This window comes from Furipterus horrens, unplaced genomic scaffold, assembly GCF_987537825.1.
Source record: "Furipterus horrens unplaced genomic scaffold, mFurHor1.1.pri manual_scaffold_4, whole genome shotgun sequence".
In the NCBI taxonomy this organism is placed as follows: domain Eukaryota; kingdom Metazoa; phylum Chordata; class Mammalia; order Chiroptera; family Furipteridae; genus Furipterus; species Furipterus horrens.
In genome coordinates this window covers 82,241,761-82,268,779 of record NW_028327174.1, presented here as the reverse complement: position 1 = coordinate 82,268,779, position 27,019 = coordinate 82,241,761, and the positions used below count along the sequence as shown (strand labels likewise).

The 27,019-nt window shown below is 37.7% G+C and overlaps 1 protein-coding gene across 1 annotated transcript in view; it reads right to left on the bottom strand.

Annotated features, from left to right (window-relative positions):
• Positions 1-27,019, bottom strand: part of LRRIQ1 (leucine rich repeats and IQ motif containing 1) — a 264,993-nt gene that overhangs the window by 118,886 nt on the left and 119,088 nt on the right. The window contains exons 15-18 of the mRNA XM_090275671.1: positions 14,355-14,534; positions 11,607-12,053; positions 11,423-11,425; positions 8,321-8,531 (exon numbers count right to left, since the gene is read on the bottom strand). Of these exons, the coding sequence (XP_090131797.1) occupies positions 8,321-8,531; positions 11,423-11,425; positions 11,607-12,053; positions 14,355-14,534 (841 nt within the window). The remainder of the gene's footprint in view (positions 1-8,320; positions 8,532-11,422; positions 11,426-11,606; positions 12,054-14,354; positions 14,535-27,019) is intronic.

Sequence of the window (27,019 nt, the reverse complement as noted above, 5' to 3'; positions counted from 1 at the left end):
TAAACTGATTTTAAAATAGATTTATTTAAGTATATCCCTAGTAATACTCAAAAGTCACATTTAATTATAAAAGATACCTCAAATATGTTTTCAGTAATAAAAATGTTAATGATATATTGATATTGTTACTCTTAAAAAGTATATATATATGGGGGGGGAATGGAATATAAAAACAGACAATGGACACACCATATATGACAACAGAAGTCATTCACAACCTCTGCAGAAACCAGCCTAAGAAGTCAAACTACAACTTCTACATCAGCCAAGAATGGTGAAGAGGGGTCAATGACTGATATTAAAAAATAATTGTCATTTTTTAGGTTAGTGATATACTGAAGTCACATTTAAAACAATAGATCTTATAGAAATTTGTATGGACTGAAAAAAGAAGGAAAAAGGACTCATGGACATGGACAATAGCGTGGTGATTGTTAAGAGTGGGGTCGAGGGAGATATGGAATATGGTAATGGAAAAAAATACAATATTTTTTGGGGGGCCCAATTATTCTTTTGTCATGATTGATGCTAGCCTCAGTACAGCTTTTGGTGGTGGTAGTGCCCTTCCACATGGATGCATTCATGTTCATGCATCTGTTTTCCCATATGGTTTTAGTATTGGCAGACACTCAGTGTATGGGGCTGAGCAATGTACCCAGAATGTGCCTTAGGGAAGTACTAAAGAAACCTACTGAGGGCTGTCGTGGACCAAGGACATGTTCATACACTTTCCACCTATAGGTGCCACTCACACCATTGTGTCTCCAATCTTAATTCCAGGCAGTTACACCATATTCTTCATTTTTTTTGGAATTAAAAAAAATTATCATTTTTTATTGTTATTCTATTATAGTTGTCCCAGTTTTTCCTACTTTGCCCTCCTACACCCATCCTACCATTTTTTTAAAAGAAATTTATACTGATATATTTTTTAAAGAAATAATAAAATAGCTGAGATTTTTAAAAAAAAATCTAATGATGAGGATGCAGCAATGGGTTGGTTATAGGAGATATAATGATTAAGTACAAACAATGTGTACCAGGCCTTCAGTGACAAAGATTGATTCATTATGATTCACAATAGATTCAGCCCAGCTCACCAAGGACAGAACTTCTACAAAGCCCTAGATTATAACACATAGCATGTGTTTTTCTGGTGTAAGACACATAAATATCTCCTTCATGAATCTGTGCCAGGAATTCAAGTCCCAGGCATTTCTATTTTATGAGAAATAATGGTAATATAACTATGTAATAAGTAATGTTCATAGTCTTATTATTTATTTCTGTAAAGACTTCAATTTTTTTCCAAATAATCCCTCTATGATTGATTCAACTCTATTTCACACATTCAAATCAATTCCCTCCCTGGATAGATGACTATATCTATGTTAAACATATTTGACACTTTTCTTCTCCAAATGCCATCACCTCCCACTCTAGAACATACCATACACTTGTTCCTTATCAAAATCTTTCACAATCTATGACCATGTTCCTCCTATATTTCCTTAATATTCTAGTTTTTATGGTAGTCTAGTTGCACTATAGCATTATTCCAATAATATGAAACCCTGTGTTTATTTTCTTCCATTGTCCTTTATACCTGGAATTCTATTTTCTTACAAAGGTACATTGAACATTATCTATTTCTCAAAGTGTGCCTTACATCCTTTATATTAGTTTAGGGTAAGCTAAGTGCTATAACAAAAATATCCAAAAATGTATAATAACTCAGAAAGAATAGTTTATTTCTTGACCATGTAACAAACATTGAGAGAGTAAACAAGACAATGGGGCAGTGCTTTAACATAGAGTGATTCAAGAACTTCCAGTCAAGATGGTGGTGTATGTAAACATGGCTAACCTCCTCACACAACCACATCAAAATTACAACTAAAATGTAGAACAGCCATCACTCAGAACCTTCAGAAATTGAGTTGAATGTAAGTCTGACAACTATGGAGTTAAAAAAACCACATCAATCCAGAATGGCAGGAGGAGTGGAGCTTTAAAATGTGTTGATCCCACATCCATGTGTGGAAGATAAAGATTCTGGAGGGATACCTCAGGAGTGAGGAGTCCCAGCCTCACACCAGCCCCTCCAGCCCAGAGTTCCAGTGCCAGGAAGATAAGTTCCCATAACTTCTGGAGCAAAAATCTGTGGGCATTGAGTCAGTGCAAGAAACTTCTGGAGTCCCAATCAGTTCCCCTTAAAGAATTCACACACACATACAGAGACACACTACCTCTGAGCTCCAGCACTGGGGTAGCAGCTTAAAAGGCACCATTGGTATAAAGAGAGGAACTGAATCATCTGTCATCAAGATGGGAGCCGGGGGACAGCTTTTTCATAGACAGAAAGGCAGGCAGAGACCAGTGTTCCTTTTCTGAACCCTCCCCTCACAGAGCCACAGACCTGGCAGGCAGGTGCCATATCTGAGACTCCATCAAACTGGCTAAAACTGCATGCCCCACCCTGGACATCCTCTGAGACTCTGTTCCACTCAACTTATAGGCCCATCCAAACTGTTAACTGTGACTTTTCCATATGATTGGCTGGTCTTTGCTCATGCTTCACAATTTCCTAAATCCTATCAAACAAGCAACAGCCAGCCTCAGTAAGTCCCCATCCCAATACCTCTTGTTAAGTGTCCCCAGGCCCAGCACTAGCAGCAGCCAACCTGAATTCACAGCTTGGCTTCACCTGGCAATCTCCAAGCCCAGAAAAAGTAGCAGCCATTTCATATTGCTTCATAGCTCATTCAGGGCGGCCCTGAATAGAACACAGGAGAGGGCTAACCTTGGCCTGCACCACCTGGGAAACCCCAGAGCCTGTGCACCCAGTGTACAGTTACACACCACATTGGAGCACGACCACCCTGCCTCTGCATGGCAGAGGTTGGTGGACAGTGCCACAGCCAATCCTGGCAGTTGACTGGCCTGGATAAAACACTCCCATTGGTGTGCCAGCAGCAATCAAGGCTCAACTACAAGAGGAGGGAGTACCCAGTCTACATGATGGGTGCACCTCGAGTACCAAGCTTGGGTGATATGGGAGGCTGTGTCACTGGATTCTACAGGACACCTACTATATTAGGCCATACTACCAAGACATGGAGTCATAGAAGCTCTACCTAATATATAGAAACAAACACAGGGAGGGTGCTAAAATGAGAAGTCAAAGAAACATGGCCCAAATGAATGAACAGGTAAAAACTCCAGAAAAATAACTAAGAAAAATGAAGGTAGCCAACCTACCCGATGTAGAGTTCAAAACACCGGTTATAAGGCTCAAGGAACTTAGTGAGGACCTGAACTGCATAGAAAAGATCCAGTCAGGAATATCATACCTAAAGGAGACATGCTTGGGCTCTGGTTGTTACCAAAAAGCCCTGAGGAACTGGGATTAACTTTCAAATAAAAACCCATGAGAGAAAAGGCTTGGTACTTTGGTTGGTTGTGCAGTTCATGGCAATCTTTCCAGGGAAGGAGTGAAAGTTGCTTCCCTGGAAGATGGCTAGAAGGAACTGTAAGGCACAATGGAAAACCTGAAGAGCTTGGAAGAGACAGGTGTTTACAGGCAGGGCTGAATGGCTCAGCTTCTGTGCCCTGAGGGGCAGACCGAAAGTCACCCTAAATGTTCCTTGTGTAAGTTCCAGCAAAGCAGACTTAAAGATCGATCATATGTGATCATTTTCTGCTCTTGTTGTGTTTATGCAAATGAACAGGATAAATTAAAAATGGACTTAATGCAGTCCCTTTAATGACAAGGAGGGTAATCTTAGGGAGAAATATTGCTATTCAAGGAAAATCATAATGCTCAGTGGTAAACTATAAAGCAGTGCAGCTAACTGTCTTTAAAGTTTATTTTTATTTAAAATTTATTTTCATTTGAAAGTTAAACTAGCTCTGTGACATTCATCAAAGATGCTTAATTTACAGGCAAGAAGAATGTCAAATGCCTTGCAACTAGATGTCTTCCTAATGAGATAGTCTTGCAGATTTAGAGACTGGTTTGTGAATTATGTTGCTTAAATTAACATGTGTGTTCTGTTTTCATAGGGCATAAGCCTATGATCTCATTACCTGAGCAATTTTCTATATGTATAGGCTTCACTTAATCCTGTCTGCATCGCTGCCTCCTGAGACTCAATGGTTTGGCTGAACTAAGTGGTTGGGTTGGTGAAGTATGGGGTGGTCTGTGGGCTTCACTTTAAAACTGGTTTCTCTTTTCTATCCTAATGGCTTGGACCAAAAAGGCCCAGAGGTCTGAGAGGGGAGGAAATCTAAAATATTCCCCTCAACGCAAACTAAATATAGTGGGCAAAAGGGTTTTGGACAGGTGTCACGTGCCTTGCACACCTTCCTCCAAAGAAAACTTTTTTTTCCTAATGTGGGACATTAAAAAATTAATGCCTGCCTTTTGTCATCTAGTGGTTATGGATTTAATGATGCCTTTTAACCCTGTTGCCAAATCTGTTGCCCCCAGAATACAACAAGGTTGCCAGTCTATTAAACTAAGCATGCCATTGTCCAGGAACAGCCAACTGACCCAGAGTCTGCAAGATCCTTCCCCATGTGGGAAGGCCACCCTCCTCTCCACACTCCTATTCTTATTAGGGATTTCTGGACCCAAGGGTAGGTAGGTTGATGACCATGCCCAGCCTGAAGCAGCTAGAGAAGCATGAGACCTTTGCCCACTGTCCTTTATAAGATTATAAAGGGTATTAAGTCTGGGGGGGGATTGTTACAGAGCAGGGGTCCTCCCCCAAAGTAAATAAATTAATTAATTTAAGAAGAAAAGATACAGTCAGAAACGAAGGATACACTAATTGAAATAAAGGACAATTCACAGGGAAACAAGAGTAGAGTGGATGAAGCTGAGAATCAAATCATGATTTGGAACATATGCAAGCAAAAAACAGCCTCTGGGAAAACTTACAATGTTCCCACATTTGCATCATAGGGGTGCCAGAAGCAAAAATAAAAGAAAAAAAATTGGAAATCTATTTGAAAAAATAATGAAAGAAAACTTCCCTAATTTAGTGAAGGAAATAGATGTGCAAGTACAGGAAGCACAGTCCCAAGCAAGATGGATGCAAAGAGGGCCACCCCAAGACACATCGTAATTAAAATGTCAAAGGTTAAAGATAAAGAGAGAATCTTAAAATAAGCAAGATAAAAGAAGTTAGCTATCCACAGGGGAGTTCACATAAGACTGTCAGCTGATTTCTCAAAAGAAACGTTGCAGGTGAGAAGGAATTGACAATAAGTATTCAAAGATGTGAAAAACAGGGACCTACAACCAACATTGCTCTACCCTGAAAAGCTATCTTTTAGAATGGAAGGGCAGATAAAGAGCTTCCCAGACAAGGAAAAAAACTAAAGGAGTTCATCATTTATTACCATACCATTATTACATGAAATGTTAAAGGGACTTACTTAAGAAAAAGAAGATCCAAACTATGAAGAATAAAATGGCAATAAATGCGTATCTATCAACATTTGAATCTAAAAAATAAAGTAAGCAAACAATAATAGAGATAGAATCATGGATATGGGAAGTGGTTTGATGGTTACCAAATGGGAGGAAGGTGTGGAGGAGTGGGTGAAGAGGTGAGAGGATTAAGAAGTAAAAATAAGTAGTAAAAGCATAGCCAGGGGATGTTAAAAGTACAGTACAGAAAATGGAGTAGCCAAAGAACTTATGGACATGACCCATGGACATGAACAATGATGGTGGTGGGGGTGTTGCCTGAGGGAGTAGGGGATGCTGAGTGGAGAGGGGCAAATGAAGAAAAATTGGGATAATGGTAATAGCATGATCAATAAAATATAAATTAAAAAGTAGAGTGATTCAGATATCCATGCTTTGTAGACTGCAATCCAAACTCTTCCAAGGGTTGCCTCAAAGGCTGTCTTCATTTCAGCCAGGCAGAAAAGGAAAAAAACATATAGGAATATCTGTGGGAGGTTTCATGGGCCAGACATGAAAGTGGTACATGTATTTTTCACTCAAATTCAATTGACTGGAACTAAAAAAAAGGGCCATGCTAAAGTGCAAGGGAAGCTGACTGTATGCTAGCAAGAAGAGGAGAATGTAAGTTTTGGTGAGCAGAGAGCAGTCTTCCCCACAACATTCATGAAATCTTCATTTTGCTCTAAAGCCCAGGATGTTTCTAGTGTATCATTCTCTGCTCTCCGGGATGATTGGACAGCCTTCATTTCATATTTTAAGGTTAATGATTTTTTAAATTACATTTTGTACTCAAGGGAAGAGAAAATAAATTTGATTTGACTTCAATGTTTTTAAGTACCATGATATAGAAGAGACTTGTTCTAAGTTGCTAAGAAAGGCTAAATTTTGCATACTTTTGTTACAAATATAAAGAAGCTGAAAATGTTCAAAAGAACTTTCAACAGAAATATCAGTCACTGAACTAGACTGTTCCATAAAGTAATGAACTTCTCTTTATTTAATGAAGTGAAGCAAAAGTTTAATATCTATTTACCATTAATGCTTTAAAAATGTAGTACTCATCAACTGATGGCAGGAGGGGGTCTGGACTGTATGACATATTCATTCCTCATGTAGCAGAATAATATTTTGAGATTCAGAGTCTCCTTGAATCTATTGCCCTCCCCCATGGCCCACCGCCATTCAGGTATTAGTAATAGCTTTGTCTATGCATTGCATTGCCATTAAGAGCACACTCCAAATAAATTACGCCAACTGCAATACTGAATTTATTTATTAGAGCCATAGAAAAGATAATGGTCTTGAAAACTATCATTTTAATAAACAGCAAAAGCCAGAGACTTAATTTTAAGGCTATTCTTTAAGGCTATTCTAGCTGCTTATGCCAATACTTTGGAGACATCACTGACTCCTTTCTATCTCTCATATACCATAACCCCGTGAACTGATATTATCAGCTTTACCTTCAAAATATATATGCATACCCATAAGGAAAATCAACATATATTCTGGAATGTGATTTTCTCACCAATTCTACTGAAACAATTTTGCTGATGCTGATATTGTTTCTTGTCTGGACTACTGCAATAGCCTCCTTATTGATTCTGTTAGTTCTACTCCTGCCTTCCCTCAGTAGAATCACAAGACAAAGAAAACTTGATTGTATGAGTCCACTGCTCAGCTTCCTGTAATATCTTCCCATGTCATTGAGAGTAAAAACCAAAGTGTTTATAACAGCTTATGATTTTTAAGTTACACTTTTCTTCCCTGAGCACTGTCTAGTCACACTAGCTTCTTGCTGCTCTTTGAACACAGTAGTATGATCCTAAATCAGTGCATTAAAATCTGATAATTCTTCTGCCTGAAATATACTCTCCCCAGATATCTAATGGCTTATCTCTCACTGCCATGTCACCTTTTCTGGTCTTCTCCATCCATCCTATCTCAAATAATAAGCTTTCCTTGATATTCCTAACCCACCTTTTCCTGCTTTATTTTTTCACTTAGTACTTATCACTATCTAGCATGCATACTTATTAACTGCACATCTTAGCAGAATGTAAACTTGTAAGGTTTTTGTGCCAATTAATATCTGCTGATTAAACGAAGAGAAGGAAACATTAAATTTTTGTTAGGTATGATCATTCAATTCAGGTGAAGTATCATGAATTTCCACAGACCTTATTTTAGGTATTTATTTAGTTTATGTCTGCCTCTTCCAATAGCATATAAACTCCATAAGGGCTGAAATCTTGTACATTTTGTTCATGGTTATAGTTCTTGAGACTAGAACAGTGCTTGACTAACAGTAGGTTCTAAAAACTATTTAATGATTGAATAAATAAAAGGATAAATGTGACTACATTGAACACCATTTTGAAATCTGGCCTTTGTGAGGCTGAATCAATTCTACTCACTATTTGCTTCCTGAATTTTAAAGTTAAAAGTGTATTTGAAGGACTTTAAGATTATTTTAGTAGATTTTTAAAATGCTTCTAAAAATAGCTAGATATTAGGTCAAATGAAACCTGCTTTGTCTATCCAAATGTTAACATATGTGACATATGGTACATATGAGCAGATGCTTTAAATATAATTGTTTAGTTTAGCTTGGCCCTCCGTCTCAAGAATAGTATTTCCAAATTACAGGTAACTCCTTCAGCCCACATACTAAGCAGAGGCACAACCAACCTGTAGCCTACATGTCACATGAGTAAGAAATAAACCCTGTGATTTGAAAGTCACTAAGATTTGAGGGTTGCCTGTTATACAGAATAATCCAGTGAAAGATGACTAGTACATCTCTTTTGGCTATTTCGCCAAAATATTAAAACAAACCTGAATAAGAATAGCAGCCTTTTCCTTCTGTTCTTGGATATTCACAGTATTTTCACTGTCTTCTTTCTTTAAAAGAGTTTGATTTTTGATGCAGGAATTTGGCCGGGAGGTCAGGAGTCCTGTTGAAGCAGTGTATAGTTTTGCAGAGAAATGATACTGTCTACGCACAATGTAACCACGCCAGTATGCCTGAATTACCATAGCTGCCACACTATTATGAAGAGAAAAGAAAATACTTTTAGTTCCCAAAAATACACATTTGTATATAAGAGGTTCTCATAAGCTATATTTGTAAACCTGGACTATATAAAGTATTATTTAAAAATAAGACACTATCTTTTGTTTATAGTCAGAGAAAACTTTGTAAATTTTGTTACAGTTTTAATTCACATTCATTCCTTCATCTTCTGAACAAAAATTAGAGAATTTTAAAGAGTGTATTTATTTATTGTCAGAGAGAGGGGAAAAGGGGAGAGAAACATCAATGTGTGGTTGTCTCTGTCACACCCAGAACTGGGAACCTGGCCTGTAACCCAGGCATGTGCCCTGACTAGGAATCAAACTGGTGATGCTTTGGTTCACAGGCCAGCATTCAATCCACTGAGCCACACCAGCCTAGGTTAGTTAGAAAATTTTAAAGCATTGTACATAATAGGTACTTTGATTGATAAAGAAAATATACCTGTAGTGTGTAACTGGTAATGAATGGGAAACTTTTAAGATAAGGTATTTAACCTAAGACAATATCTTATATGTTTCTCACCAGATACATACAAATTTTACTGACTGTAATTGTGAATTTCTTCTAAAGCTGAGCAGTCAAGAAGTGCTTGAATTCCTCATCCCAATGTCATCAAAATTTCCCAAGGGGAGAAAATGCAGATGGGGGATATTTTCTTCAGTGACACTAACACAAGGACTGCTTTCACTATACTGAAAGCAGTGAAAGCAGGTAAAGAAGTTACTTTAGGGTTTCCTGAACATAGGGTGCTCTCTATACTGAGAAAAAGAACTCCTATTATTTTTACATCATCATCATCATTATCATCATCACCATCATTTTTTTTAGCAAAAAATCATCATAATAAAAGTGTCCTTAGCATAAGAACACATGTAAATCACTTAGGAGTTACCTATACAGCTGACAGTGAATCTTCCTGAATTACTCAATGGCAAGGTTCAGCAAGTGGGTATACATTTTCTTTTCCCTTTATTCTTTAGGTCTTCGGTCTGTCAATATTTTTAGTTCTTCATCCTTCCCTATTATCATCGTTTGGTTATTTTACTTATCATGAATTAATAAATTCTAAATATTGTTTATGTGTATTTGGAGTTAATGGGGTTCGGGACACGTGTGGATGGCACAAAAAAATGTAACCATGCGGAAACTATTTCTTTAATACGATCTTTTCTCCTTTCTTTCCTTTGATTCAGACTGGCCTCATCCAGCACCCTGACTCACCAGCCTCCTTCTCCCTTGCATGACCACTCCCTTAATCATTAAGCTCTCAGGACAATGAGAGTCCGGTCAGCACCAAATTATCTTAGGAAACAAAAGCTGGGGTATACTGACCACAGAGACAGATTTTCCATCAAAGTAGAGATAACATCTAGACCTCACTTATGTTTTATCTCCAGGCCCAGAAAAGCTGTGGCTGACATCAAGACCAGGATGCACTGATCAACTACCCCCTATCCTAGTTCCAACCAGTCAGTAGAGACCATGACCCTGACGTGACCCTAATTCATTCACCATGATTAATGATTTCCCCCTTATACAACCCATTCCCCAGAAGCCATAGGGGAGCCAGATCTTTGAACATTAACTTACCTATGTCTATGAGCAAAAGCCACCTCCTAAAAATAAGCCCTATTTTCTTCACTGCAAACTATTGTTCCTGTGTTTTGGGGCTTTAATGCGCTCAGACAAACAGACCTCTTTTGTCTGGCAACAAAAATAATTTTCCTGTCTAAGTTCTTCTAGTTGTGCTAATAGTCAAATTTAACAGGAGAAAATATCCAAGTTATTACAATATACATTCAGTGGAGCCATAAGATGTGAGACCAAAAAGGCATTGGGCAGTTGAAGTTTCTATGCCACTCTGGAGCTAAGGATAAAGGGAGGAGATTATGGTTTGGGACTTCAAGGACTGAGAAGGCAATTCACATAGAAATGAAAAGCAAATGTTTATTAAATAAATATCTGCTGGGTCATCTCTAACAATGGGCACAGAGAGGACTTTGAATGAATGAGCTTGTTAGGTTCTTCCCTATTACACATCAGTTTATATTAAACTATGAGTAAATTCCAGTTATTTTTGGGTCCCCCATTGTATACTTAACAAAGTGTTCCCCTTGATATCTTAAGTACCCACCTGGCATTATACATAACTGTTACAATATAATTGACTATATTTCCTATGCTGTACTTTACGATCCCATGACTGTTTTGCAGCTACCAATCCCTTCAACTTTTTTACCAAATCTCCCAGCCTCTCTCCTCTCTGGCAGCTACCAGTCTGTTCTCTATATTGATGAGTCTGTTTCTTTTTTGTTTGTCTATATTGTTATTTAGATTCCACATATAATGGAAGTCATACTTGTCTTTCTCTGACTCATAAAATAATGTAGTATGTCATTTCTCCTTAATAATTACAGTATTCCCTCACTTATTGAGGGTATTATGTCCTAGACATCCCTGCAATAGGTGAAAATCCACGAAGTAGGAATCTTACATTTATTTTAGTATTTATATATATTTTAAGACTTTATAAACCCTTCTCACACACTTATAAACTATTCCCACTCCCTTATTAACCTTTTCCACACTTTTATAAACACTATTTATGTTCTTAAACATATTCTACACTCTTAAACCTATGTAACTTTAACAACATACGTATACAGTACTGCAAAGTCCCACAATATAGCGAAAAATATGTGATAATTAAATATATATTTTTTAAATCCCACAATACAGTAAAAGCCCTGATAAGTGAACCATGATATAGAGAGGGACTACTGTATTTAGAGATTGGAAGATAGAAAAATAATTTTACATGTACTCATTTTAAATGAAAAACTAGTCAAGTAAATCAGAACCTGCTATAATTCAATCAAATTAATCTGTATTCAATTAACAACTTGTGCACATCATAGAACATAATTAAAGGGATTAATATAAAATATAATAATGATTTAAATCCTTTAGCAAGTTATTATTTGGTAACTAATATTATCTATAAAAATATACAACTGTAATAGAAAAACGATCTATAAATCTTACATTTTTTCATAATGTTCAATATTTGGGTTATTCTTCAGCAGGTAACTTGTCGTAACTCTTTCCATGAATGGGATTCTTTTGGTGGGAATAGCACTGGCCTTGCCGTCTTCTCTCTTCTGGTCTACTATATTTTCCTGATTTCTTCCTTCTGTATCTTCGCTTAAGGAGTTGGTTAATAGGAAATGACTAGGACCAGAGTCCATCCATTTTTCAGAAATATCTGGTGAGTCTGCTTTGTGTTTGTTTGCACAAGAGTGAAGAACTCTATTTTGCAGTATGCTATCACTGTCTGTAGGAGCCAAATGATTTTGCTGGGCTTCTGACTCTCCTCTCTTGATTATACTTACATCCCCGTGTTCATGAGCATATCGGTATTCTTTACTAAGGGTCATTAATTTCTTAAAATAATGACAGATATTTTCTGCAACATCCAAGGTGAATATATTTCTGAACAAATAATGAGAACAATTAATTATAAGAATATATCAACAAATATTAAAACTAATGTAGCTTTTGAAATTTTCCCTGTGTGGCCTGACATGAATATTAAACTTTAATATAACATTCATTAAAAACTTATTCTTGGTTGTTTAGATAAAAATTGATATCATGTGTAACAAAATTTGAAAATATTTGTTTAGTTAATATAGATCTGTCAATCCAGACAAAATGTCTGTAAGTTTTAGAACCATTTTTATTTTAGGTATTTTTGGTACAAATGAATGGGAAAAATCCATGCTAAACATGAGAAATCATTGCTGCCTAAATTTGGAGAAGTTATTTATGAAACAAAGTTAAAAGTACTTTCTACATTGACACTTGCCATAGAAAATATTTTTATTGGACTTTTAAACAAAGAACTTATATTATGGGAAAGTTTTTATTCCTATTTTTTTCTGGAAAAATAATCCATTCCAAAGAAAATTCAAATACTTTAAGAGATAAATGGTTATGATTCTCTTGAACAATTGTTGGATTTTTATCTTATTGAGGTTATAGTTTGTGTAATTAATCATACTTTCAGTTTGCCAGATTACAGCTGTTAATAGAAAATGTAAAGGACCTTGCTCTAGTATGAGCCTTATTCTTGGCTACATTTTATTTATCTACCTTTATTCCTGTTTTTATTTAATTTTACTTACTTCAAATATACATTTAATATTGACTACATTTGACTATATTTAATGTATAGCCACAAGCTGCCTTAAATTTATTCTGAAATAATTTAGGATATAAGTAAACTATGTATAAGAATTTTTATCCATACCATACAAAGTAAAAGTTATATTTCCCAAGATGTAGAGATAAGTAGACACTCCTTCTATTCACAAAGTTATTATTGAATGTTAACATACATAGGGTCCCCTAATATGTCTTTTTAACACTTAAAAAAAAATTTTTAGAGGGAGTGAAAGAGAAGAAGAAAGAAAGGGAGAAAAACATCAATATGAAAGAGAAACATCAATTAGTTGCCTCTTATGTGCATCCCAACCAGAGACCGAAACTGCAACCCAGGCACGTGCCCTGAACAGGAATCAAATGAGTAACCTTTTGCTTTGCAGGACAATGCCCAACCAACTGAACCATACCAATCAGGACCCAATACATTTTTGATATTTTGTATTTCATTAATTGTTGACTAATAAATCAGAAAAGTTCAGTTCAATGTTGTAATATCAACTGTTTATGGCTAGGTGTTAAATTTACCACAGTTTGTGATCAAACATATATATAATATAGTTTATTTTCCATCAGGAATATCGAGGGTCATCTTTACATAAAAAATTGTATATTACCCTACATATACAAGAAGATATAAGTTTAGATTTATGCAACAACAGATCTAAATAACCTTAGTATTTGATAATTAATTATCCACACAAGTTAGAATTATTTTTAAAGCTGTTAAGTTTGTCTTTAATATGAATAAACTATATTTAAAAACATTTAAATAGAAAATCAACTCATATAGATAAACATGTATGAAAGTACAAATGGCAATATTTTGATAATATAATTCACTAATTAAGACATTTGGAAGCTGATATTATTGTTCTAGTTATAAAGGAGATGTCTTAAGTGAAATATGAAATCCTTTTTCTTTTCCATTTGTGTTTTCTGGATCAAGGCAAATTAGAAAAAAATTATAGAAAGATCAATTGTAACTCATTCATAATAATGCAATCAAATTTTGGATAAAGAATGGGAATTTCTCTTGTTTTGATATTTGATTAGAATTTTACTCTCAGCTTCTGTCCCCTGAATATGTGCATTTGTGGACTGCTTTTCTCACTTTGATTCATAATAGCTTAATATATAAATATAAAATATGTGCAATAAACCTTATATGTAAACATTATCTATGTTATAAAACTTGCCTTTCTCCATTGCAATTACCTATTTATCTAATTTTCTCTTATATTAATCTGATTGTGTCTTTGTACAATAATTTTAAAATAAACTTTTATTAATTGAATGACTGACTTAATGAATGTCTGCATATTGTCTTGAAACTATCCTCATGCTTTATTTTATCTAATATTTTAACTTTTAAATTATGTTCAAAATAGATATTGATTTATTTCAAACAATAAAAAGATGATACTAGAATTTTAAAGGGAGAATATCCCTAAAACGCACTGTTCTAATCCAAAAAAGTATGATTGCATTAATCAGAATATTTTTAATCATAGATATAAAATGCATTAAATCTTTTAAACTTTGACAAACTGAAGATAACAGTCTTACCCTTTTCCAGTAAGGTAGTTTTCAATTAGTAAGTTGAATTCTCTAATCTGGGTCTGACAAAGTATCAGAAAATGTCCTAATCCTGGTTGACAGTGTTCTTCAATGTTGCTTTCTGAATATGAGTTTAGCATTTCACCATTGAGAATTCTTAGAGCAGGTAACATTTTAAGCAAAGACTCCCTATTGAAAACATTTAAAAAATCTTGAAAAGGAGAGTTTATATCTAAAATAACCATATGCCTATTAGTTAAACAATATAAGCACAGAGTACATCTTGAAATTTATCAATGTTTTATCGAGAAAATGATACTGTTAAATTTGTTTTAAAATGTATGATCTCATGTCACATACAAAATAACTTTTAGAGTTCTTTGCACTTAACTATTGTTTTCTAAAGCACAAATGGGAAATTCAAGAAGTAGGAAACCAGCTGGGAATAAATAAAAGGTTGCATTATAATAATAATAATATCAGATACACTCTTTTAAAAAGAAGATAATTAAAATAATCTTACTGAAAGGTGTTTTTTTTAAAGAAATACAGGAGATTTTTTATTGTTTCTCTTAGTAAAATACGATAAAAATAGGGCTAAAACAAGAATGGTAAGGATTACCCTGTTTTTCATGATCTGCAAAATCTAAAATTATGTTATTTATTCTTGAAATTGCTAAGGTTTATAATAATAAAAGGCTTTAAGACATGAGCATAAATCTGTATCAATTTAAAAGACTAAACCTGTGAGAACCAGGTCAGACAGCAAGAACTGTCCAGCAAGCCCAGACATTTTGAAGTGCTCCACAAGCCTTTTATAGGGGAGCACAGGCCTCTTTTCACAAGGCTACTTATGACTGGTAGTCACAGGGCAAAATGGACATGTTGAATAAGTAAAACTCCTTAGTTAAAAACTAACAGTTTTTATGAGGAAAAATACAGAACTTTGCCAAAAGGAATAAAAATTAAAAAAAAAAAAAAGACTAAGTGGAAAGATGTCCCATGAAATTAGGTTCATATATAAGAAGATTCAATATTGTCAAGAAGTCAGTTCTTCCTAACTTGATCTACAGATTCAACACAATCAAAATCAAAATACCTGCAAAATTTTGAGAATATTAACAAACTGATTCTAAAGTTTACATAGGCAAAAGACCCAAAACAACTAACTTAGTATTGAAGGAAAAGAACAAAGTTTGTAGACGAACAATAACTGACTTCAAGATTTACTATCAAGCTATTATAATCAAGAGAGTATAGTAGGACTGGGAAAAGAATAAACAAACAGATCAATGGAACAAAAGAGAGAGCCCAGAAACAGACTTATGTGAATATAATCAACTCATCTTTGACAAAGAAGCAAATGCATGCAATGAAGAGAAAATAAATGGTGCTCAATTGCACAACCACATACAAAAAATAAGTCTAGACACAGGCCTTAAACACCTCACAAATATTAACAAAAGGATCACAAACTAAAAGTAAAGCATAAAATACCAAAGATGAAAAAATTTAGATGACCTTGGGTATGGTAATAATTTTTTAGATACAACCAAAAGATACAATTTATAAGAGAAACAATTAATAAGCCAGATTTTGTTAAAATTAAGTATTTCTGCTCTGAGAAATACACCACCAAGAGACTATGATAAACCATATACTGAGATAAAACATTTGCAAAAGACATATCTGATAAGATTGTTATCCAAAATATATGAAGAAGTCTTAAAATTCATGAATAAGAAATATTCAAATTTAAAAAATGAGTCAAAAACCATAAAAGAGACCTCACCAAAGACAACATAAAAGATACCAAATAAATACATGAAAGATGTTCAATATTGTGTTATTAGGAAACTATAAATTAAAACAATGAGATACCACTACCTACCTATTAGGAAGGTAAAAATCCAAAACATGTAACACTGAATGTGGGTGAGGATATGAAGAAATGTAAGGCCTCATTTGTCAATTCTCATTAAGTGCTGGCAGAAATGCAAAATGGTACAACCACTTTGGAAAAGAGTTTGGTGGTTTCTTATAAAGCTAAACAGACTTGTATCATTTGATCCAGCAGTTGGGTTTCTTTATATTTACCAAATGAATTGAAAATTTATGTCTGCACAAAAACCTACACACAGTTGTCTCTACCAGCTTTGTTTGTACTTGTCTAAAGTTGAAATCAACAGAGATGTCCTTCAGTACGTGAATAAATAAACTTTGATACATCCGTATAATGGAGCATTACTTAGCCCTAAAAAAAGAAATGATCTATTAAGCCATGAACAGATGTGGAGGAACCTTAAAAGCATATTACTAAGTGAAAGAAGCCAATCTGAGAAGGCTACATATTGTATGACTCCCAACTATGATACATTCTGGAAAAAAGCAAAACTATGGATATAAAATGATTAGTGGTTGCCAGGGGTTAAAGTAGAGGAAAAAGTAAATAGGTGAAGCACAGAAGATTTTAAATCAGTAGAACTATTTCATGTAATGCTACATGTTAGATATATGTCATTATGCATTTTTCAAACCCATAAGGTAAAATATCAAGGGAAAATCTTAATGTATACTATGGACTTTGGGTGGTAATGAGGTGTCAGTGTAGGTTCATTAATTGTACAAGTGTACTGCTTTGAGCTCCAAAACAAGCTATGGAAATGTAAAGCCTCATTTGTCAAAGGCACTGAGCTGGCCTGTCCTCCAGCTGTGGGGCGGCTCCATGGGGCAGTGACCCAGTCTGGTCTGAAGTTTCACCCCTTGGAGCATGACTGCCAAGCTTAAGCACACAGCCTCCCTCGGCCTCCCTGTGTCCAGCCCTCTGTCCTCTGAGTCTGTGAGGTTTAAAAATAATGCTTCCATGTCCAGTAGTTGGGGAGGGGGTATCCCACATTGAAGTGTGATGTCGATTGGGGGGTTGGGGGTTGTGCATGTGTGGAGACATGGACAGGTATGTAGGAATTCTCTGTACTTCCTGCTAACCTAAAATTGCTCTAAAATAAAATTTATTTTTTTCTAATTATTTATTTATTTATTTGTTAGTTTTGTTTATTTACTTATTTACTTTTGAAGAGAGGGGAAAGGAGAAAGAGAGGGAGAGAAACATCACTATGTGGTTGCTTCTCACTTGTGCCCCCAACTGGGGACCTGACGTGCAACCTAGTCATGTGCCCTGACTGGGAATCGAACCAGTGACACTTGGCTCGCAGGCCAATGCTCAATCCACTGAGCCACAGCAGCCAGGGCTTAAAATAAAATTTATTAATTGAAAAACAAACAGTTTCTAAAAACTAAAGGAAGATCGCAAAGGTAACATTATTAAAATGCTAAGGTTTAAGAGGGAAAACTCCAATGACAGCCCTAATATCAGTTACTCTTTCTACCTGTCAGAATTATATATCCACTTATACACAGTTCTAAAATATCAGTTTAATTTTTTTTTTAATTAAGGAAGTGGCTCTGACCAGTGTGGTTCAACTGGTTGGAGCATTGTCCAGTAAACCAAAAGATTGCAGGTTTTGTTACAGAAACAGGGGAGTCCAAAAATCCCCAGAGTTTGCTGCTGGGGGATGGGGAGAAGTAAGCAGCTTTTCAAATGCTTCCACATGCCTGAGGCTGGTGGCTACTGTCTTTTTTTATGCAAAATGGCTTTAATGCATCCAAAGCCTCAGGCAGATGGGAGGAGTCTTGAACCAGGGGATGGTATGGAAAGCACACAGAGCCTACGTAAGGGTCTGTGAATGGTCAGAACGGTTTGCAACGCCCACTGCGTCAGATGACGCAGTCAGGGATATATAAGCAGCTGTGGACATTTTAGCTCTCTCTCTCTCTTTTTTTCACGCTAACGCGCTCGGTCTGGGGCTCTCGCTCTCTCGCTCTCTTGTGTGCTCCCTCCACGTGGCTTGGTAAAGAGGCCTTCTCCATGTGACTCGGAGAAGGGGTCTCCAGGCTGTTTTAAGAGGCTCTTGCCATGCGGTTTTGAGGAGAGGAGATCCATGCGGTTTGCAGGAAGAAGGCAGTTTGCAAGGAGGCTGAGAATCCAGGCGGTCCTGCATTGAGAGCTGGAGGGCACCACAGCACAGAAAGGACCTCCCCAATCAGAATTGAGTGATTGGCAGCTGCTGGTAAAGCTGAACTGTGTTTGGAAAGTAGGGAAGCGGTTTCTCTGACTTCCCTAAAACTAGCCTGGTTTGGAAGGGGGGGAGGCAAGGATATGTGTTTGTGGGTGTTTTAAAGAGCATAAGACTTAACAACGGAAATCCGCAAATAACTAAATCTATATAACTATTAAATAAACAATTCGTTTTCTTTTCACCAAACTCTGGTATTGAGAGTTATAATTTTGGCGGCGGGCAATCGGGCCCCTAACTAAAGAGCCCGTGGGTTTGTTTTCAACTGGAGTAGCCCAGGGGTTCTGTAACAATTTGGCGACGCAGACGGGACGTTAATAATTGCCCGTGGCAGGTCGACCCCCTTGGGAGACACCTTCTGAGGGCGCCGACCGCCTAAGCACGCCAGTGTGGTGAAAAGAAAATAGAACTGAGAAGGGATTAGAGAAGTAAGATTGTTTGCTAAAACTTATTTCTGAAGTATTTCTGAAATAATGGCATCATGGATACTAGATTTGTTTGTCCAATTAGGAGAATTCCTGGAAGTAACAGAACTATGGATGCCTGAGTGGTATATATGTTTTCTGGTCTTTGGGGTTTTTCTGGTTATAGCCATTGTCATGTATGTCTGGGTCAATAAAAGCAGTTCTTGGCAAGCCCCTGAGTGCAGTCCACTAAAGAGAATTTTGGAAAATTGGGATATGTACTGTCGTTATCCTATGACTAAGAAAATATTAATTTATTATTGTAACACTGTTTGGCCTGAGTATGTTCTGGGTGGTAAGAAAAGGTGGCCTGTGAATGGTTCTCTGAATTACCATGTGATTAATCAATTAAAGGGGTACTGTCTGCAATCGGGAAATTGGGAAGATGTTTATTATCTAAATGCATTTGTAGAGTTGCATAATAAGACCTTAGCAGAAATGGAGGCCCGAATAATGGTGCAGAGGAAAAAGGAGATCTCAAATCCTTTTCCTGAGAGTCAAACGCCGGAAGAAAGGGAGAATGAGGAAGTAGCCCTCTTTAATTCTCTAAATCCGGGAGACAAAGGCTCTAATTTGGCACCAAGCCAGGCACAGGTGGGGGCGGTTCAGGAGGCCATAGCTTCCGCAGCAGTGGCTCCACCTCTTCTGCAGGAGGCCCAGGCTTCCGGGGCGGCGGTTCCTGTGGCGCAGCGCCCTCTGCAGGTGGAGGTTGCTTCCACCATACCACCTCCAGAGATGGAAGTGGCTTCCGCGGTTCCCGCCCTTTTGCAAACTCAAGGGACTTCTCTCGCGCCACCCTTTTTGGAGCCAGCCTCTGGAGTAACTGCAAAGTCAATGACTCCACCCTTACAGGAGGAGGAGTGGGTCTCCCCCGCCAGAACCCGCCAAGGAACTCAGTATAGTCAGGGGGCCTCCCAATTCGGAGCAAGCCAATTCCCTCTACGGCAGTACCCAATAGGTGGAATAAATCAGCAAGGCCAGCCCTCTGGCTACTATTGGGCCCATACTCCGTTTTCCACTTCAGATTTGCTAAATTGGAAAAATTCTAACCCCTCATATAGGGAAGATCCTCAGAAAATGGCAGAGCTTGTTGCCTCCATTTTTGCCACTCATAACCCGAACTGGGCAGATGTACAGGCTCTCCTAAATATTCTGCTAACTGGGGATGAGAGGCGACTGGTTACAAGTAAGGCTAATGAAGAGGCTCAGCGTCTCCATGGAGAGGATCCCCATGGGACCCCCGACCCAACTGTGGCAATTCCTTGGACAGAGCCTAACTGGGACCCAAATGGTGGAGGCCTAGTTCCTTTGAAACACTACAGGAAGTGTATATTGGAAGGACTTAGAAAAGGGGTACCCAAGCCAAAAAGCCTGAATATGGTACAGACTATTCAGCAAAAACCAGATGAGGATCCTTCTGAGTTCTTAGAGAGGATCTATCAAGCCTATAGAAAGTACACTGATGTTGATCCACAGGCACAAGAGAACTTAAGAATGGTGAACATGACATTTATTGGGCAGAGTGCCCCAGATATCAGAAGGAAACTCCAGCGTATAGATGGAGTATTAGGAATGAGCCCCTCTCAGTTAGTGGACATCGCATTTAAAGTTTACCATGCAAGGGGAGTAGAAAAGAGAAGACAGGACCTGATGTTCTTTAAAACAGGCTGGAGAGGCCAAAGGAAGAAACAGGACCCTAAAGAGAGGAGGAAAGAGCCATTGGGCAAGGACCAGTGTGCCTATTGCAGAAAGAAGGGCCATTGGAAAAATGAGTGTCCAAATCGTAAGAAGGGAAGTAGAAATGAAAACCCTTGCACCCATTCGGACCTGGGGACAGAGTCTTACTGAAGACCTGGAAGACGCAAGGTCCCGAACAGCAGCTGGCTGAACAATGGACTGGTCCCTATGATGTTTTGCTAACAACACATTCTTCGCTGAAGCTGCTGGAATCAAGCCCTGGATACACCACACACGGGTAAAATGAGCACCGCCTGAGGAGGACACAGACCCTGCTGCTGTGACTGGCACCGAAAGGGAAAGTTGGACCTGCACTCCGGAAGAAGATTTGAAATTACTCTTTCGAAAAAAAGGACAGTGAACTGAAACACAGATTAAAAGTGTTTCTTTTGCTTTAGGCATGTGCTTGCAAATCTAGGGAATTTTAGCTGCCAAATACTGAGTTTGGGTAGAGTCCTTTACAGTGTGGAAAAGAATTGGAAATGGGTTATGGTTAAATCTGAATGGGTAAATATATAGAAAGGTTGTGAAAGTTTTTAAACCTTGGAAAAGGGAAACCTCAACTACTTGTGGTCTAATTGTATGGTTACTGTACCTCTGTATTGGCATTTAGCCATTGGGGACCTATAAAAGGTCATTTGGAATTCCCTGTGTTGGGATTGGCATTAGCCATTGGGGACCTATGAAAGGTCATTCGGAATTCCCTGTGTTGGGATTGGCATTAGCCATTGGGGACCTATGAAAGGTCATTCGGAATTCCCTGTGTTGGGATTGGCATTAGCCATTGGGGACCTATGAAAGGTCATTCGGAATTCCCTGTGTTGGGATTGGCATGTAGCCATTAGAGACCTATGTAAGGTCTAGAATTCCCTGAGGCCTAGGAAGGGTCTGGAATTCTCTGTATTGGTACTGGCCATATAATCTGAAAGGAAAATTGAGGTTTCCCAGAGAAAGTTAAAAAAAAAAAAACTTCACATGTAGGAAAGTGAACAAAAGAAAGTATAAGGCATGGAAATGCAATTTTGGGAATATTAGAAGGACAAGGATTTTCCTTCACACTGTGTATTGTTCTCCTTACCTGATCCCTCCAGAATTTGGCAATTTAAAGGAGTAAGTAATTACATTAGGTTTCTTTGCATAAAACTAAGAAGACCAGTTGTTAATAAAGGTATTGTTAACCAAGACTTTTGACTGGAGTGACATGCCTGAAGGAGGCATGCTTAGGCTCTGGTTGTTACCAGAAAGCCCTGAGGAACTGAACTTGACTTTTGAAGCTAAGGAAAGCCCAGAAGGAAAAAGGCCTGACACCTTGGTTGGTTGTGCGGTTCATGGCAGTCTTTCCAGGGAAGGAACGAAGGTTGCTTTCCTGAAAGATGGCTAGAAAGAACCTCAAGGCACAATGGAAAACCCAAAGGATTTGGGAAAGCAGGTGTTTGCAGGCAAGGCTGAATGGCAGGTATGTGGCTCAGCTTCTGTGCCCTAATGGGCAAACTAAAAGTCAACATGAAGGTTCCTTGTATAAGTTCCAGCATAGTAGACTTAAAGATCATATGTGATCAATCACTGCTCTTGTTGTGTTTATGCAAATGAACAGGCTAAATTAAAACTGGACTTAATGCAGTCCCTTTACTGGCAAGGAGGGTAATCTTAAGGAGAAAAATCGTGACTTAAGGAAAATTGCAATGCTCAGTGCAGCTAACTGTCTATAAAGTTTGTTTTCCATTTGAAAGTTAAACCAAGTCTGTGACATTATAAAGGATGCTTTATTTACAGGCAAGAAGAATGTCAAATGCCTTGCAACTGGAGGTCTTCCCAATAAGACAGTCTCTCAGATTAAGAGACTGGTTTGTGAACTGTGTTGTGTAAATTAACATGCATGTTCTTTCTGTTTTCATAGGGCATAAGCCTATGATCTCTACCTGAGTAATTATCTGTACATATAGGCCTCACTTAAGAAGCCCATCTGCATTGCCACCTCCTGAGACTCAACGGTTTGGCTGAACTAAGTGGCTGAGTTGGTGAAGTATGGGGTGGTCTGCAGGCTTCACTTTAAAACTGGTTTCTTTTCTGTCCTAATGGCTTGGACAGAAAGGGCCCAGAGGTCTGAGAGGGGGGAAATCCAAAATTTATACCCCTCAGCCCAAGCTAAGTATAGTGGGCAAAAGGGCTTTGGACAGGTGTGACATGCCCTGCACACCTTCCTCCAAAGAAGCCATTTCTTTTCCTAACGTGGGACATTGAAAAATTAATTCCTGCCTTTTGTATATAGTGGTTGTAGGTTGAATTGTGTTTTTTTAACCCTGTTGCCAAATCTGTTGCCCTCAGAATACGACAAGAATGCCAGCTTGTCCAGCAGTACCAGCCCTTGGAAACCAAGCATGCTGCTACCCAGGAATAGCCAACTGACCTGGACTCTGCAAGATTCTTCCCCATGTGGGAAGGGCACCCTCCCCTACATCCCCACTCTTATTAGGGATTTCTAGACCCAAGGGTAGGTAGGACGACGACCACGTTCAGCAGGAAGCAGTTAGAGGAGCATGAGACCTTCGCCCATTGTCCTTTATAAGATTATAAAGGGTCTTAGTCTGAGAGGGGGGAAACTGTTACAGAAACAGGGGAGTCCAAAAATCCCCAGAGTTTGCTGCTGGGGGATGGGGAGAAGTAAGCAGCTTTTCAAATGCTTCCACATGCCTGAGGCTGGTGGCTACTGTCTTTTTTTATGCAAAATGGCTTTAATGCATCCAAAGCCTCAGGCAGATGGGAGGAGTCTTGAACCAGGGGATGGTATGGAAAGCACACAGAGCCTACGTAAGGGTCTGTGAATGGTCAGAACGGTTTGCAACGCCCACTGCGTCAGATGACGCAGTCAGGGATATATAAGCAGCTGTGGACATTTTAGCTCTCTCTCTCTCTTTTTTTCACGCTAACGCGCTCGGTCTGGGGCTCTCGCTCTCTCGCTCTCTTGTGTGCTCCCTCCACGTGGCTTGGTAAAGAGGCCTTCTCCATGTGACTCGGAGAAGGGGTCTCCAGGCTGCTTTAAGAGGCTCTTGCCATGCGGTTTTGAGGAGAGGAGATCCATGCGGTTTGCAGGAAGAAGGCAGTTTGCAAGGAGGCTGAGAATCCAGGCGGTCCTGCATTGAGAGCTGGAGGGCACCACAGCACAGAAAGGACCTCCCCAATCAGAATTGAGTAATTGGCAGCTGCTGGTAAAGCTGAACTGTGTTTGGAAAGTAGGGAAGCGGTTTCTCTGACTTCCCTAAAACTAGCCTGGTTTGGAAGGGGGGGAGGCAAGGATATGTGTTTGTGGGTGTTTTAAAGAGCATAAGACTTAACAACGGAAATCCGCAAATAACTAAATCTATATAACTATTAAATAAACAATTCGTTTTCTTTTCACCAAACTCTGGTATTGAGAGTTATAATTTTGGCGGCGGGCAATCGGGCCCCTAACTAAAGAGCCCGTGGGTTTGTTTTCAACTGGAGTAGCCCAGGGGTTCTGTAACAGTTTGATTCCAGGTCAGTGGCACATGTATGGGTTGCAGGTTTGATTCCAGGTCAGTGGCACATGTCTGGGTTGCAGGTTCAGCCCCAGTCAGGGCACGTATGATAGGCAACTGACCATTGTGTTTCTCTCACATCAACGTTTCTCTCCATGTCTCTCTCTCTCCCTTCCCGTCTCTCTAAAATTAGTAACCATGTTCTCAGGTAAGGATAAAATTTAATAATAAAAAAATTAAATTAAGGAAGTGGTCCATTAAAGCAAAAATGCCTAGGACAACAAATATCATAATTCATCCCTGTATGCAATTACAATCTTGATAGTCTTGCTAGTAAGTAAAAGTAATTATAGGAGAGGTAAAATTATATCTCCCTTCACAAAAGCCAAAAAGAGGAATATTTTCTGGAGATACAGATGATTAGCTCCCTACTCCTCTCCATTTCTCTAGGGGAAAAAATACCTTTTTTTTCCCTTATATTTAAATAAAGATAGAAAATAATTAGATTTTGTTCTTTAGAGTAATTATCAGCTATTTTACAATATTAGGAAGCAGATAAAAGCATAATGGTTTGCTAACAAAAAGTTCAAGCTAATTAAGAAAATTTGGATCCACATATTTTGAATTTTCTTTTTAGAATTTTATTTATTTATTTTTAGAGAGACAGAGGGAAAGGGAAGGAAGAAAGACAGGGAGAGAGACATCAATGTGAGAGAGAAACATTGATCAGTTGCCTCTGGTACGTGAGCCAACCAGGGACTAAACCTGCAACCCAGGCATGTGCCCTGATGGGGAAACCAAATGGTGATCTTTTGTTTTGCAGGATGACACCCAACTAACTGAGACACACCAGTCAGGACTATGTTGTTCTTTCTTAGTAGGCTGGATGTTACCAGTGTTTGCCAAAAATTACCACATTTACCACAAAGGGTGAAATAAATAGCATATATTGTGTTTCTGGCTGGATTCATTTTAAGATGTGGTTCAAAAGCAGAATGCTATATTAATAGCTATTCATCACAGGTTATGAAGTAATCAGAGGTGTTTATCACAGATGTACAATACTAAACATAATATAAAATCTCTGACTGAGGCTCTTCTTTTTTTTTTTAATGTATTTTATTGATTATATTGTTATGAGGCTCTTCTTAAAGCAAGGAAAGGTTACTCTCTGAAAGTGAAGCTGATAATAATCAAAATATAATGGCAAAATTAACTATCCCTATTATATGCTATTAAATTGTTTATGTTATGAATGGAGATACATTGTATTTTAAATCTGTATCAAGTTTTCATTAAATCATGACGATAGCCCTGGCTGGTGTGGCTTAGTTAGTTGGAGTGTTGTCCCATGAACCAAAAGGTCATTGGTTCAATTCCCAGTTAGGGTGCATACCTAGGTGGCAGGTTAGGTCCCTGATTGGTGTGATACAAGTGTATAAAAGAGGGGATCAATGTTTCTCTCACATTGATGTTTCTTTCCCTCTCTCTCTCTCGCTTTCTTCCTCCCTCTCTAAAATCAATAAGCATGTCCTCAGGTGAGGATGATAATAATAAAATAAATAAATAAATAAATAATTTTAAAGTCGTGAATATAATGTCAAAATAACTTTAGTCATAATTATAAAATGCCAGGTATGAAATAACAATGTTTGTGAGATGTGACAATAAAGGGTATTGAAAGACTGTACTGTTCAACCAACTTAAAAAATAAAAAAAAGATGCTCTAATTCTATTATTGTTTTTTCTTTAGTTTAAATTTCCTAAATTATAGAAAAGCAAACATAAGGTTTCAATAACTCGATGGAAACAGTCCTTGAGAATAACCAACTGTTCTAATTGGGTTGGTCAAGAGGTTTGTTAAGTTTTTCCATAAGATGGCTTTGGTAGTGCTTAGTTGTCTTTAACTTCATTAAAAACAATTTTGTTAGATTGTATTGTGAAAGCAGTCATATCAGCATGAATTTTAAAAACATCAAAATGGGTGAATTTTTGTGTAGCCATTTTAATATTGAAGATGGAAGAAAATAAGCAACATTTTTGGCATATCATACTTTATTATTTCAAGAAAGGTAAAAACACAACTGAAATGGAAAAAGAGATTTGTGCAGTGTATAAAGAAGATGCTGTGACTGATTGAATGTGTCAAAAGTGGTTTGCAATATTTTGCGGTGGACATTTGTCACTGGACAACTTGAGGTGGACCAGTTGAAGTTGATAGAGATCAAATAAAGACATTGAAAACAATTGGTGTTATACCACATGAGATATAGACAACATACTCAACATATCCAAATCAATAAAGATATTGGTGAAAATGAAAAATATGTCTTTTATTTTACAGAAAAAAATATTGACTTTTTGGCCAACCCAATACTTGTGTACCAAGCAATTTCTGTCTTAATCTGCAGAGTGGTCCTGAGGAGCAGAAGGAATGCAGTATGCCAATGACAGGCTTGAGTCTTTGAAAAGCTATATCCTATAAGGAATATTAATAAACCAGATTTCCTTATTGTAAATTGGATTACTCAGAAGTTAAGTAAAGTTGACTTTTTTTATTTTCTAGTGTACAATTATTTCTGGTTAAACACAAAGAGTTAAACTGTTAGACATACAAAATTTTTCACCAGGATCTGGCCCCCAGTGGTAGTGCAGGTGCAGGTACCACCAATGAGACCCTCTTGAGCAGCCACCTTTCAGGTCTCATTTTGGCTAAATGACAACATGTCAAAAAAAGACAGCCAATACACACACTGCTAACATGGAAACCACATGTCTGACATGTCTGTTAAGAGGTGGATTTAATGGCGGACACACCGGGTGCACACCCTGGGCCCTGACTT